The sequence below is a fragment of the Symphalangus syndactylus genome, chromosome 17, assembly GCF_028878055.3.
Source record: "Symphalangus syndactylus isolate Jambi chromosome 17, NHGRI_mSymSyn1-v2.1_pri, whole genome shotgun sequence".
NCBI classification, from domain to species: domain Eukaryota; kingdom Metazoa; phylum Chordata; class Mammalia; order Primates; family Hylobatidae; genus Symphalangus; species Symphalangus syndactylus.
Window position 1 is genome coordinate 43,163,430 of NC_072439.2, and position 15,400 is coordinate 43,178,829.

At 37.6% G+C, this 15,400-nt stretch overlaps 1 protein-coding gene across 10 annotated transcripts in view; it reads right to left on the reverse strand.

Annotated features, from left to right (window-relative positions):
• Window positions 1-1,386: 1,386 nt before the first annotated feature.
• The window catches only part of YAF2 (YY1 associated factor 2), an 84,266-nt gene continuing 70,252 nt past the window's right edge, over window positions 1,387-15,400 (reverse strand). For 6 of the 10 annotated variants that reach the window (XM_055249437.2, XM_055249438.2, XM_063620199.1 and 3 more), the window contains 2 exons: window positions 3,960-4,112; window positions 1,387-3,175 (listed from right to left, as the gene is read on the reverse strand). In XM_055249437.2, coding sequence (XP_055105412.1) covers window positions 2,938-3,175; window positions 3,960-4,112 — 391 coding nt within the window. In that variant the 3' untranslated portion in view covers window positions 1,387-2,937. Of the gene's footprint in view, window positions 3,176-3,959; window positions 4,113-13,300; window positions 14,816-15,400 lie in introns of those variants that run through there. The other 4 variants (XR_010116416.1, XR_010116419.1, XR_010116417.1 and 1 more) reach the window with 4 other exon arrangements.

Sequence of the window (15,400 nt, forward strand, 5' to 3'; positions counted from 1 at the left end):
CACTTTGTCTGTTATCCACTATCATTTTAGGAAAGCATTTAATAAAAATAAAACCTTTATTTTTATTGTATAATACAAAAGGTTTTAAGAATATTCTTCTGTGCCTCAAAGTATATTCACTTTTTAAATATACATATCTATATATGTATATTCAAATTTTTTTTATAGAGATGAGCTTTCACCATGTTGCCCAGGCTGACCCTGGGCTCAAAATATCTGCCCGCTTCAGCCCAAAGTGCTGGGATTACTGGCAGGAGCCATTGCACCCGGCCTATCTTCACTCTTACCTATAGCAAAGTAAGGTAATAAATGCTGGAAAACATCCAAGTTCTTTTTGTATGGAATTTGGCTAAAAGAACCCAGTGCTCAAACCACATTGTAAGTTCATGAAACAGAGAAAAGCATGTACCCTAAACCTAGGTTCTGAATCTTTCTGCATATTTTAACAGCAGTTCTGTTTATGGAATTTGGGTCTGTTTTCCTGGTGTGGAAGTGTACTTGAGGTAGGGTGAAACAAAGGCAGGTTGAGATACCTGTGATTAATAAAAGTAAAATAATTTCAAGTCAACTTAATTCATTTCTCCAATCTCATAGTGCACACCCACCAGGTTCTTTAATTATGGAAAGATGGTCTTTCTGCATCCAGAGAAAACATCTGATATTACACCGAAAATTTAGTGAAATCTATAAAACACTATTACTTTAGGTCATCCAAGAGGGCATGCAAATAATTGTTACAAAAAATATTTTTGTATTTTTGTAATGGGATTTTACCTATAACAATAGTAAAAGCTCACATTTACTGAATGACCAGTATGTGTCAGATAATTAAGAATTTTACATGGATTGACTTAATCCTCCCAACAACCCTAAGAATTAGATGTGATTACCATTATTAGCCCTGTTTTATAGATGGAAAGTAAGCTTGGGTAATTTAAGCTCATTTCCATTCTACAACAGGCTTCAAACATGAGGTGTCAGTTAGCACACTTAATCTCCATGCTACACCGTGTTCCTGCCTATGTAGAAAGATGAGTATCTTCCCACCTATGTAGAAATATGAGTATGCCCCCTTCAGGTAAAATCCCATCTCCTGTCAGATTTTTCTCTCTTGCAGCTCATTTAAAATACATCCTGAAAGTATCTGATCATAAGATGTAATTCCTTTAAAGCATAGTTTTTGACTTAAAAATTAAATATTTTCCCTATTACATTTTTAAATTTTTACTATCTCCAAAAATGTATAAAACATTTGAAACATGTTAAAAACAGAGTAAGACAAAAAAATTCATATTTTAAAGGAACATATCTGGTTAGTTGGTATTCCATTGAAAGTATCTTATAATAAACACAAATTTTAATTTTTCATTTAACAACACTAAAGAATGAGGTATATAAATGTTTTAATCACAGATTTTTACTGTATGCAATTAATTGTATTTCACAACTGGCATCTTACAAAAAAGACAGTACCACTGTGCCTGTAAAAAGTACTGTAATTAAACAGAAAATTACATTACCACATGAAACCACCAAATATCACAACTGTTAGGGTCTACAGTTTTATTTTATCTTCAAATGTTATTATGATGTCTTATGTGATATTTTGCATCCACATTCTATTTTTAAGTTCATTTACAATTCAGAAGTCTCCTTTAGGTAGATATATATTAAGCAAATGGTTAAGAGAAAGCAGGAGACCCCAGGAGAATTTAAGTACTGTGTGGTTTCTAGGTTGAATTCTAAATACAACATAAAACACTTTAATAGTCGTAAACAAAAATGCAAAATCTGTAGTCATAAAAATATTTTATTGGTAATTTTACATAGTATAAGTAGGGCTATACTTTTTTCCTTTCAGGATACTGAGAAATGTGTAAACTGGCAGCTGTGTCTGAAAATAGGGTACTATGATTTTCATAAGAATTGTTATATTTAATGAGGCCAATTAGACTGATTTAAAATTAGTTATTTCCCATTTCTGTGCAACAATTCCCATTTCTGTTTCAATTAGATTCATACTTCTATGGCCCTGGGTAAGTCTGGGACAAGAAAACAGTGATAAAACTATCATTAAGTTAAAGCTTTTCTAAAATTGCAGCTTGTAAAATATGGCAAGTTTCTTTTTTCTTGTTTTTGCCAAATGCTTATAATTATTTGAATTTTAATGTTTTATATGATACAGAAAATACCAGTGTTCAATGACAATAGCACTAAACCTGAATTATAAAGCTAAATAATCAATGTTTTATTGTTTACTAGTCCGCTAGTAAACATTACAATAAATGAATGTTTTGAAAAATAAGCAAACAAAAAAACCTCAAAAAATGGATAAAACCAGAAACATAATTCAGGAACAATAATTAGTAAAACGTGTCAAAAACATTGGCAAAGGTTCATACAAATTCTTTATTTAATAACAATTTTCCTATTTAACCACACCAAGTACCAGCAGGTGTATTTAAGAGGATAACCATTAAGAAAAACCTGTTGCAGCAATAGTTAAGTTGTTCTTTAACTTGTATACATATAACTATCTGTTTCACAATTCTCAAATAATACATATTTAGGCAGCTTGCACTATGTTATAAAAAATTTAAATTCGTTACATGCCAATAGTAGAGAATTCAAGAATTATGTGTTAGAATTCACTAAACTAAAAGTGAAAATACACTTACCAATAACACTGCATAATGAATAATTCAACCACATTTTCATGGCACTTAACTGCAGAGACCAAAATGTTAAGTCTGGAAATGTTTGGTAGGCATAGTTGCAATAAAATCTAACAAATTCTAACAAATTTCTATTTTATGTAAAACTCAAATTATGGATTGTGCATGAATGTATTTGTCATGAAAATGTGGTACCTCTTGGCATAATCTGTGTATTTGCATGGTAGGACAGAAGTGACTAAGAAATTGGAGAAAATAAACTTTAATGAGATTCTCCATTCAATGATGAGGCTTCTCCTCTGGGTGAAGATGACCTGGACATTCCTCTCTCTGTGTTATCAGAGCTAGAGCCACTTTGACTGTGTTGATCTGCAGAAGCAGCACTAGATGCAGGCGGTGACTTTGTTTTCTCCTTAAAGTCTGTAATAATGACTGTCAGATCTCCAACGGTAACTTCCAAATGCTGAGCACTACTCCGATCCACATTTTTCAATCTTGGCCTAAACATAAAAAAATGAAATTTTAAACTAGCTTTTCCCTCTACCAATTTTCTCAGCATATAATAAATAATAAAAGTAGGTAAAAGTAACAAAATGAATACATATATTTAAAGCAATTTATGTGTAACTAGCCACAAAAACATCATGTTTCAACTCATTAACATTAATCAAACCAGTCATTCATGAACATTCTTCAATGCGACCAAAAAACTGTGACAGCCTAGAAGTAGAACTTGTGCTTCTATAGCTGTATCATAATTTTGCAGACGGCTTATTAATTTTATTAAAATAGATGTTTTAGACAACAATGAAATAGTTGCACCATGGAGGAAGGTGATGAAAGCTAAGGTTGAGCTACATGCAAGGAAGACTGTTACTCCACTGACACACACTAATAAGGGTATCATGATTATTATGACTGAACGCATGACCATTTTGATAGGTTAAAACCCATGCAATTATCTGTTCAGTATGTTGAAAACCATTCCTGGTTCAAATAGCTCTTCTTAAGGGAAAAACAAAACAAAACAAAACAAAAAACCTGGACACAAATGTCTTCCAATCTCGTAAAAAGAAAAAAGCATCATCACATTTAAGCTTGTATTTGTGGCTTCTGTGTTTAATTTCCTATGTATCTTTCAAACTCAGTAAAACCTTTCCTGATACCTTATAATAAATGAGACCAAATATTTTCTTCCACTTTGTGTATATTAGTATATCAAGGTTAAAAAAATTAAATGGTTTTATTATCTCAAAAATGTCATAAAACACTCTTCACATTTACCTGGTTTTCTTATGGCTATTCTTTTTGCTAGTTGTTTCCTTTTCACTTTTTTCTTTTTCTACTTTATCTTTTTTCTCTTTCTTTGACTGTGTAGGAGGCACAAACTGCTGAGTAACCTGCTGTGCAACCAACTGGGAGACAGGCCGAGGTTTCCTGTGTGCATGTTAAAAAGAAAGGTATTTTAAATTATAACTTAAAACATAAGTGCTTTATGAGAGAATATCTCACATTATGAAAACAAATTAATAACAATAACTTTCAAGTATAAAAATTCCTCATATATAAGGTAATTTAAATATACAATTTTAAAGATATGTATCATTGTTTTTCCTGTTCAACAAAAATGGAACAAACTGTAACAGTTAAAATTTATAGTCTAAGATATATGCTCAAACATTAGAATACTGTAACATAAATCAACATAACAAATTATTTTAAATGTATATCAAACAAAATGGGATGTACCCACATAGACATGAGTTCTAAAAATCAAACTTCAAAGTTTTCACTGAAATAATAATTTATCTCTCCTCCTTCAGAGAAGGAAATACCTAACCATTTGTGACAATGGCTATCTGTTCTTTAAAGCTTTTTATTTATTCATTTAATAAACATTTATTATCAAAATTTCTCAATCCTTATTGCTTAAATCCTTTAAGTTTCTTACATCTCCAGCCACAATCTCACTATGCTCTTTTGACCCTGGAGATCTACCCAGTCCTTTGAGACTCATCTACTTGCTAACTTACTCATTTAGAAAATATTTACTGAGAACCTACTGTAAGAACTGTTCAGGGATATCTGAAATGTTGCCTGGCTTCAACATCTGATGCTGGTACAAGCTTTCACCTGTCCAGCTTTGCCACAGAACTTGCACAACTGAGGTTAAGATTCAAAATACAGTCTCTAAGTTCTTAAGAGACAAGGATACAGCAAGGAAAGAGGCAGAGGGAAGGAGGGAAGAAGTAAGATAAAAATACATTTTAACAGATGCTCTACAAACAATGGTAACTTTATTGCCTGAAAAATCCTGACCCTTTTTTGGTTAGTATAGTTTTTTAAAAATCTTTTTTTCCCCTGTTCCTCTACGGCAAGACAACATAAAAAATGAGAAAATACTGTACAATCTAAGAATCAAAGCTGCAAGGCTGAGAGAAAATAGGAAACAGTATGTAAAGCAGATATCAGGAGATGGATAATGAATTTTGCTCAGGGCCTAGATAGTCTGAAGTACTGAAAGGATATCCAGGACAGATGTCCAATATACAACTTAAAAAATAGGACCCACATAGAGTTTGAGATGTAGATTAAGAGTTGCACAAATAAAAGTGATATTGAAAGTATGGTAGTTAATGGCTGAGGTTAAAAAAGAAAAGGGTTAAGGTGGTGGTTTTCAAATGCAAGGTACATCAGAATCACCAAGAAGGCTTGTTTAGCTTGCTTAGCCTTACCCCACAGGATTTCTGATTCCATAGGCCTTGAAGTAGAGCCCAAGAAACTGTATTTCTAACTAGTTTCCAAGTTATGCTGATGTCTCTGGGGACCACACTTTAAAAAGAAGCTTGAGGAAATGCAATATATCTGGTGAATACTGTTACTACTATAGGATAAAGTTTGAGATGGAGAGCAGAGTGGCAGAGTGAAAATAAACCAAGCTGGACAGATAAGAAGGGATCCCATGATTAAAAGCTAAGCAGTCTGATTTTATCAAAGAAGCACAAAACATAAATGTATATAGTTTAATTATTCAAATAAAGTTCTCTGCTGCTCTCTAGGAGCTAAAGAGCTTCCACTGAAGGTAGGAGGAACACAGTTTATGATGATCTTTTTATAACGTTGTAAGTCACTCAACTCCATGCCCTATTAAAAAGAAAGCCCTTCTATCTCCAGGTATCTTAAGGTTTCTGATCCCTTTCCTATTTGATGAGAAAAATCAGGATAGGAGGAAATTTTAGAGGTAGGAAATAGTTAACTCAGGAAATAAAGGGCAGAGTATCATTTATAAAATATTACCTTTTTATGTTCACAGATTTATCATTCATGGTTTTGACAGTACACTTTTAGTAATGCCAAAGGTTCTGTGATAAGGAGTTGATGTACACAAAATGGTTGCCTAGTTAATAAATCACTACTGTCTAACCACTGGCCAACTACAGTCCATCATCTACTTATTCACATATGCCATGATTAGATTGTATTATATTTGTCAGATATGATATTCACCAATTTGGGGATCCCTACGTATCTTTCATAGACAGCCCAAATAGAAGGTATAAGTTTGGCAGTCTGTTGATTTACTATAATGTAAGAAAAGGGGGAGCATTTCATTACTCATTAGGACAAAATGTTTTTGGAGCTGGCTGACCTTCTGTGTGAGCAGGAGGTCAATACATGTTGGCTTCATATATGCAATTTCAACTATGGTCTGCCTTCCACCCCCAATGACAAAAATCCCATGTGCTAAATATTATAGGAATAATATTTTAGGCTTGATCAACTTCATCATAATTTAGCTTTGTCATGTTGGACAGGTAAGATGAAAGAAAGGAAAGAAAGAAAAAGAGTATTAAAAACAATGACATTCTTTACTAAAAAGAGGCAGCATAACTCAAATTTCAAAAAGAAGTAATCTGCTTAGTAACACCAAAATATATGGTAAATTGAAGCGATATGGTAAATCTCATTGAAAAAAAAAAGGCTGGACTAAATCCATACATACTGTGAATCTGTTGATACTTTGGCTAACAAAAGCCCAAAAATCTAACCAAGGAAAGATTTTATAAAAAACCACCTGTTTATGGCCAAGCATGGTGGCTCACGCCTGTAATCCCAGCACTTTGGGAGGCCAAGGCGGGCAGATCATTTGAGTCCAGGAATTCGAGGCCAGCCTGGGCAACATAGTGAAACCCCATCTCTACAAAAAAAAATACAGAAATTGGCCAGGCATAGCGGTACGTGCCTGTAGGAGGCTGAGGTGGAAAAATCGCTTGAGCCCAGGAGGTGGAGGTTGCAGTGAGCCACGATCACACCACTGCATTCCGGCCTGGGTGACAGAGTGAGGCCTTGTCTTCTGGAACAAAAAAAAAAAGAATAGAAAAGAAACTACTTGTTTGACAAATTTTATTGCACATTTATATGTGTAAGGCACTAGGTAAGGAGATTAACCATGAACAAGACAAACATAGGCCCTGCCCTCATGCGCTAAAAATTAAAAACAAAAAACTGTGTGTTGCGATAGAGAAAACAGAAGGATGAGTTATTATAGACAGAGAGGAAATAACTTCTGTTCATATTTAAACGGTCAGTATACCAGGAGAAACAGATATCACGATGGACCCTTTTAATAAGAGAACAATGAAACAACTTCATTAAGCATTTTATTACGACTTTAAAAGAGAGTAAACCCAATTTCTTATTCTATAATAACTTGGTTTTAAAGTTATCTAGACCTCGAATGGCCAAAAGGTTTTTTTTGTTTTGTTTTGTTTTGTTTTTGGATGGAGTCTCGCTCTGTCGCCCAGGCTGGAGTGCAGTTGCATGATCTCGGCTCACTGCAAGCTCTGCCTCCTGGGTTCACGCCATTCTCCTGCCTCAGCCTCCTGAGCAGCTGAGACTACAGGCGCCCACTACCATGCCTGGCTAATTTTTTTTTTTTTTTTTTTTTGTATTTTTAGTAGAGACAGGGTTTCACTGTGTTAGCCAGGATGGTCTCGATCTCCTGACCTCGTGATCTGCCCGCCTCTGCCTCCCAAAGTGCTAGGATTACAGGTGTGAGCCGCCGCGCCCGGCCAGGTTTTTTTTTTTAATGTAACTAACTCCTCATCAACTGTCAGGCCTAATCCTAGGAACATTCACCTTGTAAGTACTGATTCTTGGTTTTAAATTCTATCTATCTATCTATCTATCTATCTATCTATCTATCTATCTATCTATCTAATCTAATCTATCTATCTATCTATCTATCTATCTATCTATCTATCTATGAGACGGAGTCTCACACTGTCACTCAGGCTGGAGTGCGGTGGTGTGATCTTGGCTCAATGCAACCTCCGGCCTCCTAGCTTCGAGCGATTCTCCCACCTCAGCCTCCTGAGTAGCTGAGATTACAAGCGTGTACCACCATGCCTGGCTACTTTTTTATATTTTTAGGGGGTTTCACCATGTTGGCCAAGCTGGTCTTGAACTCCCAACCTCAGGTGATCTGCCTGTCTTGGCCTCCCAAAGTGCTGGGATTACAGGCATGAGCCATTGCGCCTGCTCAAATACATTTCTAATAGGTTTTAGCTTTTCTTCTACCACTTCTTGGACTTGTATCATAGGATGTTTTACTTTTGAAACTCTTGACAACTCATAATTTCTTGAGACAGACATTCTCTCTGCTTCAGAATTACCATTTTCATTTGTAGATGAGGTACACATACCTACCTTCAGCATCTGTCCACTAATGAACTATCTCAAGTAAATTTTTGTGTCAAATATAGAAGATGAAGAATGTTTTCACATGTCTTTAAAGCAAAACAAGATGCTGCAAGTTCTTTTTGCAAAATATTGCATGATAAAATCCTTTCTGTTGAATGACTACTTATATGAGAAATCACATATACTTTTTGTGCTCAGAAATATTTGTTCACTTATCGATTACTGAGTTTGAGAAAAATGAACAAGGATATTGTCATCTGAAGACTCATGGTCTGAGATTTCCCTTATATGGTCAATTTCAACATCATTACAATTTTGGATACCACTATCACTGGCTTTATACCATCCCGTGATTCATCTAATAACTGTGAAACATCTTGTAAATCTTCCTGTCATTAGGGGCAGAAAATGAAAAATTCTGAATTCTCAAATGTGTTCAATGGAAGTTAAAAAAAAAAAAAGGAGGGCAAAGACTACAAAAATACTGTCTCTACACTTTTATACTTTCTGGAAAGATGATAGTGGATTTTTTTTCAAAACTGCACTATCCTTCTAGATGACTCCACCATTTTTCTGTTTTCTTATTATTTTGGTCTCTTTTTAATACAGTTTGAAATAACTAAGTAGTAAAGATAAAATAGTTCCTAGGAACAGAAAACCAAACACTACATGTTCTCATTCATAAGTGAGAGCTAAACAATGAGAACACATGGACACAGGGAGGGGATCATCACACACTGGGGCCTGTTGGGAGGTGGGGGGAGAGGGGAAGGAGAGTATTAGGACAAATACCTAATGCATGTGGGGTTTAAAACCTAGATGATGGGTTGACAGTTACAGCAAACCACCATGACACATGTCTATCTATGTAACAAACCTGCATGTTCTGCACATGTATCCCAGAACTTGCAGTAAAATAAAAATAAATAAAATACTTCCTAGGATGTAATAGCAAACTATCTCAAGATATAGGAAAAATCAAATAACTAAGATCCCGTTATATACGACAGAAATATAAAACGGACCAAAAAGGTCCATATGGTAATTTCAAAAAATAAATGTTCTCCTTCTTTGAAGACCTCAAGGAAAGAATAAAACATAAAGTACCAAATCTATAAGTAGAACCACTTGAAAAAGGACCTAAAAACTAAAATTGGGTCCAACTTAAGAAAAATCATTTGTGTATCTACATATTAAAACAATACACATATCCTGTAACTAATTATTTAAATACTACTGTATTAGAATTACCATCTTTGGTTCTTAGCTCAATGTTGAAAAATATTTATAAGTAGCACACAACAGAAATTCAATAAACAAAAAGCTGTTGAAAATTTCTGGCCAGGCTCAGTGGCTCACGTCTATAATCCCAGCACTTTGGGAAGCCAACGTGGGCAGACTGCTTGGGCCCAGGAGTTTGAGACCAGCCTGGGCAACATGGCAAAACCCTGTCTCTACAAAAAGTTAGCCAGGAGTGGTGGTGCAGGTGCATGCCTATAGTCCCAGCTACAGTCCAGGACAGTCAAGTCATCGTCTGGCTTTGTTTCCATACCTCGAGCTCTGACTGCATCCCAAGATTACTGGGTAAGCCAAATAAAATAATGAATGTTAAAAATGTATATACTGTAAGTTATAAAATACTTTAATATTTATGAATAATATACAAATATATCTTGATGGCATAATATTTTTAAATCTAGGATTCTGTTACACTTTTGTCTCACGTAACTCCCACAACATTCCTGACAAACTTTCCCATCACGTCTATCTCAAGAAAAGAAAGACGGTATCTTTTTTTTTTTTTTTTTTTTTTGAGATGGAGCTTCGCTTTTGTTGCCCAGGCTGGAGTGCAATGGCGCGATCTCAGCTCACTGCAACCTCCGCCTCGTGGGTTCAAGCGATTCTCCTTCCTCAGCCTCTCTAGTAGCTGGGATTACAAGTGTGCACCACCATGCCCAGCTAATTTTTTTTGTACTTTTAGTAGAAACGGGGTTTCACCATGTTCGTCAGGCTGGTCTTGAACTCCTGACCTCAAGTGATCCACCTGCCTCGGCCTACCAAAGTGCTGGGATTATAGGCGTGAGCTACCACGCCTGGCCGAAAGACAGAAATTTTATGTCATAAAATTTAAGCAGGGTGATTCAGTTTGAAGAGGCTTGGCTTCTTCCTTAAATTCAAAAAAATGATTATCTTACATTGCAGAAAATAAAGATGCTAACCTGGTATTTAGCTACTGTCCCCAAAACTATCAAAATCCTTTTTATACACAATTTCTCCTTTAAAAAAACAAGAACACTCCATTCACAGAAACAAGCCACTGTTCTCAAAGTAGTTACAGTAAGCAGAATCTACTATACAAACTCTAGATCTAAGGGCATATTTGCACATTTACATGTCATTTGGTTGAGATGGCCTGCCTAAATATTTTTTAAAAACTTAAAATTTTCTAATTAAATTTATAATTAGTATTATTTTAATTTAGTAAGTTTAAAAACTCACAATTACCTTTTAAAATGTTGTAGATATTGTGGGGCTCATACCACCCCTCCCATCATAAGAACACTATACTCCTTTCACAGACATAGAAATATACTGAAGTCTCTCCCATCTAGAAGGAAAAAACTCCTCCCTTAATCCCTTGTTTACTTGCTCTTCCTTTCTCCTCTTCCAGTATTTTGAAAATGTCTGCTATTCTCTCAGTTGTGTCCTTGTCTTCATTTCTACCTTTCCAAACCTCTTTCCCATCCACTAAAGAAACCATACTAAGGTCACCAAGTATGCCAAAACCAAAAGACACCTTTCAGTCCTCATCTTATTTGACCTCTGTGTATCATGACACTATTTAACATTCTCCTGCACCATAGCTACAAAGGTTCTACTTTCTTATTCCTCTTCCTACCTTCTCCAGTAAGTAGGTCCTTCTCAGTCATCTTATATCTAAACTGGCTCCTCTTAGAACTTCCTCTTCCAGCCCCTTCAATGTTGAGGTTACTTCATGCTGTTCTTAATCTCTTCTCTTTTTCTTTTCTTTTTTTTCGGAGACATAGTCTCACTGTCCCCCAGGCTGGAGTGCAGTGGCACAATCTCAGCTCACTGCAGCCTCTGCCTCCTGGGCTCAAGCAATCCTCCCTCCTCAGCCTCCCAAGTAGCTAGGACTACAGGCATGCCCCACCACACCGGGCTAATTTTTGTATTTTTTGTAGAGACAGGTTTCCCCATGTTGCCCAGGCTGGTCTCAAACTCCTGGATTCAAGAGATCCACCTGCCTCAGCCTCCCAAAGTGCTGGGATTAGAGGTGTGAACCACCATGCCCAGCCAACTTCTTCTCTTTTCATGTTGAATACAAACATTATTCTTGAAGGATATGGGTAATAACGACACTACTGGAGTGGTGGAGCTACAAGAGTAAATTTTAGGAAGTAGCAGGGTTAGAGATATATAGTAGAAGAGTTTCTTTCCTTCCTTTTCTCTCTCTCTCCTTTCTTTTTTTTTTTTTTTTAAGATGGAGTCTTGCTCTGTCACCCAGGCTGGAGTGCAGTGGCACAATCACAACTCACTACAGTCTCAACCTTCTGGGTTCAAGCTATCCTCCTACCTCAGCCTCCCAAGTAACTGGTACCACAGGCACGCATCGCCACACCTGGGTAATTTTTTTATTTTTTGTAGAGATGAGGGTCTCACAACGTGGCCCAGGCCAGTCTCAAACTCCTGAGGTCAAGCAATCCTCCTGCCTCAGCCTCCCAAAGTGCTGGGGTCATAGGCATGAGCCACCAGATCCGGCTATGTTATGTGTTTTTGATAAATAAGTCAGTCACATTATACTATAATTGTAGGTATGCTTGCAAGCTCCTGAAGGATTCTGTCTTTTCATTTTTGAAACACTGGTAACAAGCTCAGAGCCTGATAGGCATTCAACAAATGATTGCTGAATGAATTAAATAGCCCTTGTTTTCTCCTGAATCTTCCATCTTTCCCTTTTTTTTTTTTTTTTTTTTTTTTTTTTTTGAGACGGAGTATTGCTCTGTCACCCAGGCTGGAGTGCAGTGGCGCGATCTCGGCTCACTGCAAGCTCCGCCTCCCGGGTTCACGCCATTCTCCTGCCTCAGCCTCTCCGAGTAGCTGGGACTACAGGCGCCCGCCACCACGCCCGGCTAATTTTTTGTATTTTTGGTAGAGACGGGGTTTCACCGTGGTCTCGATCTCCTGACCTCGTGATCCGCCCGCCTCGGCCTCCCAAAGTGCTGGGATTACAAGCGTGAGCCACCGCGCCTGGCCATCTTTCCCTTTTTAAAATAATAATTTATCTCAAAACATGCTCATTTATCTTGCATATCTTAATGATAACAAAGAAAACTTGGTATCTGTGTTGGTTCCTGGTTTATATTCTGCTTCAGGGAGCTCATCCACTCTAAGAGTTCCATTTGTTTCCTCTATATAGAAAACTTGTGGCCAGATGCGGTGCCTCACGCCTGTAATCTCAGCACTTTGGGAGGCTCAGGCGGGCAGATCACTTGATCCTAGGAGTTCGAGACCTGCCTGGGCAATATGGTGAAACCCTGTCTCTACTAAAAAACAAACAAACAGGCCGGGCGCGGTGGCTCACGCTTCTAATCCCAGCACTTTGGGAGGCCGAGGCGGGCGGATCACGAGGTCAGGAGATCGAGACCACGGTGAAACCCCGTCTCTACCAAAAATACAAAAAATTAGCCGGGCGTGGTGGCGGGCGCCTGTAGTCCCAGCTACTCGGAGAGGCTGAGGCAGGAGAATGGCGTGAACCCGGGAGACGGAGCTTGCAGTGAGCCGAGATCGCGCCACTGCACTCCAGCCTGGGTGACAGAGCAAGACTCCGTCTCAAAAAACAAACAAACAAACAAACAAAAAACTATATATACACACACACACACACACACACACACACACACACACACGCACACACACACAAATTAGCTGGGCATGGTGGCAAGCACCGGTAGTCCCAGCTACTGGGGGTAAGGGACAGGAGGATCACCTGAGCCTTGGGAGGTTGAGACTGCAGTGAGCCATGATTGTGCCACTGCACTCTAGCCTGTCCAATAGTATATTATTACCCATATTCTTCAAGAATAATGTTTGTATTCAACAAAAATACAAACATATTTCTTTCCCCTAATACCCACTCTAAATGTTGAATGGTGGGAAGTGGGAGACAGCACTAGAGCAACATAAGTGGCCAGGAATTGTTTAGCTTTTTTTGTTTTTGTTTTTGTTTTTAGACAGAGTGAAACTCTGTCTCCCAGACTGGAGTGCAGTGGCACGATCTCGGCTAACTGCAACCTCCGTCTCCTGGGTTCAAGCAATCCTCCTGCCTCAGCCTCCAAAGTAGCTGGGATTACAGGCATGTGCCACCATACCTGGCTAATTTTGTATTTTTAGTAGAGATGGGATTTCACCATATTGCCTGGGCTGGTCTCAACTCCTGACCTCAAGTGATCCGCCCACCTTGGCCTCCCAGAATGCTGGGATTACAGGTGTGAGCCACCACACCCAGCCAGAACTGTTTAATCTGTAATATTCTAATATTGTAAAGTAGGTAATGTACTATCCAGGCATAGTGGTGCATGCCTGTAGTCCCAGTCACTCAGGAGGCTGAGGCAGGAGGATCACTTGAGGCCAGGAGTTAGAGGGGCTGCAGTGCACTATGATCGTACCTGTGAATAGCCACTGGCATTTCAGACTGGGCAACGTGGTTTGACCCCATCTCTTTAAATAAAAAAAAAAAAAAAAAAGAAGGAAATATGTTACCTGTAGAATTACTTTTAAAAATAAAATCAACTAAGCACCTGCCTATGATTCTTACACACTACAAGCAAGAGGGCCAGAACTGGGTATATAACTCCTGATCATTTTCTCATTACAAAAATCTCACATCTGGCTGGGTGTGGTAGCTCATGCCTGTAATCGGAAAACTGAGGTGGGTGGATTATTTGAGCTCAGGAGTTCAAGACCAGGCTGGGCAACATGGTGAAACCCCATCTCTACAGAAAATTAAAAAAAAAAAAAAAAATTGGCCAGGTGTACTGGTGCGTGCCTGTAGTCCCAGCTACCCAGGAGGCTGAGATGAGAGATCACCTGAACCTGGGAGGTCAAGGCTGCAGTAAGCCATGACCATTCCACTGCACTCCAGACTGGGAGACAGAGGGAGACCCTGTCTCAAACAAAAAAAGAGTTTAAAAACAAGTATTTAGGCTCCTCAACAAACCAGCCTCTAACTACATTTCAAATGTTAATGCTATCTGTTTTTTATTCTTCCAATGCTCTATGCTCTTTCTATATTTGATTTAGTTGTACAATGCTGGGAAAATCCTTATTCACACAGTTAACTACTTACAAATGACAATCTTTTAACTTTAAATTCACCTTGGATCTTGGGAAGCTCTTCAATTAAAGTAATTTAGAAGCTTGAAAGAAAGATACAAGGAATTTTGAGTCAAAGTTGCATCATTAACAGTAGTTAGTAACCACTTACATTTTTATCATAATAAAGGGCAGAAAGCGTACACAATTATAAATTATTATAATTTGAAATCTCTTATATCCATCCATCTACCTGGCTACTAAGCCACAATGACAGCATGTACCATCAGCAGATGGGCTAGAGCCTTCTTAAATATGCTTCAACTGAGGCATGTGTGATACAGTGGTGGATGAATTTAGATGTCATATAATTTTATATAAGCCAACATGAGACCTGAATATTTTTTTAAGTGACTAGGGCAGGGGCTACAACATTCCTAATTGGTAACATATTTAAAAGGTCTGAAAAATATAGAAGCCCAGAGGTAGCAGAAGTGCTATTCTGAAGTCTGCACAGGAGTGAATAAATCAAGTACATATCCAAGAGAAATGAAAACATATGTTCACACAAAAATGTGTACATGAATGTTCACAGAAGCATTATCCCTAACAGCCCCAAAGTGGAAGCAACCCAAATGCTTACTATGGATGAATGGATAAATCAAATATGGTGTATATTCATAAATCAA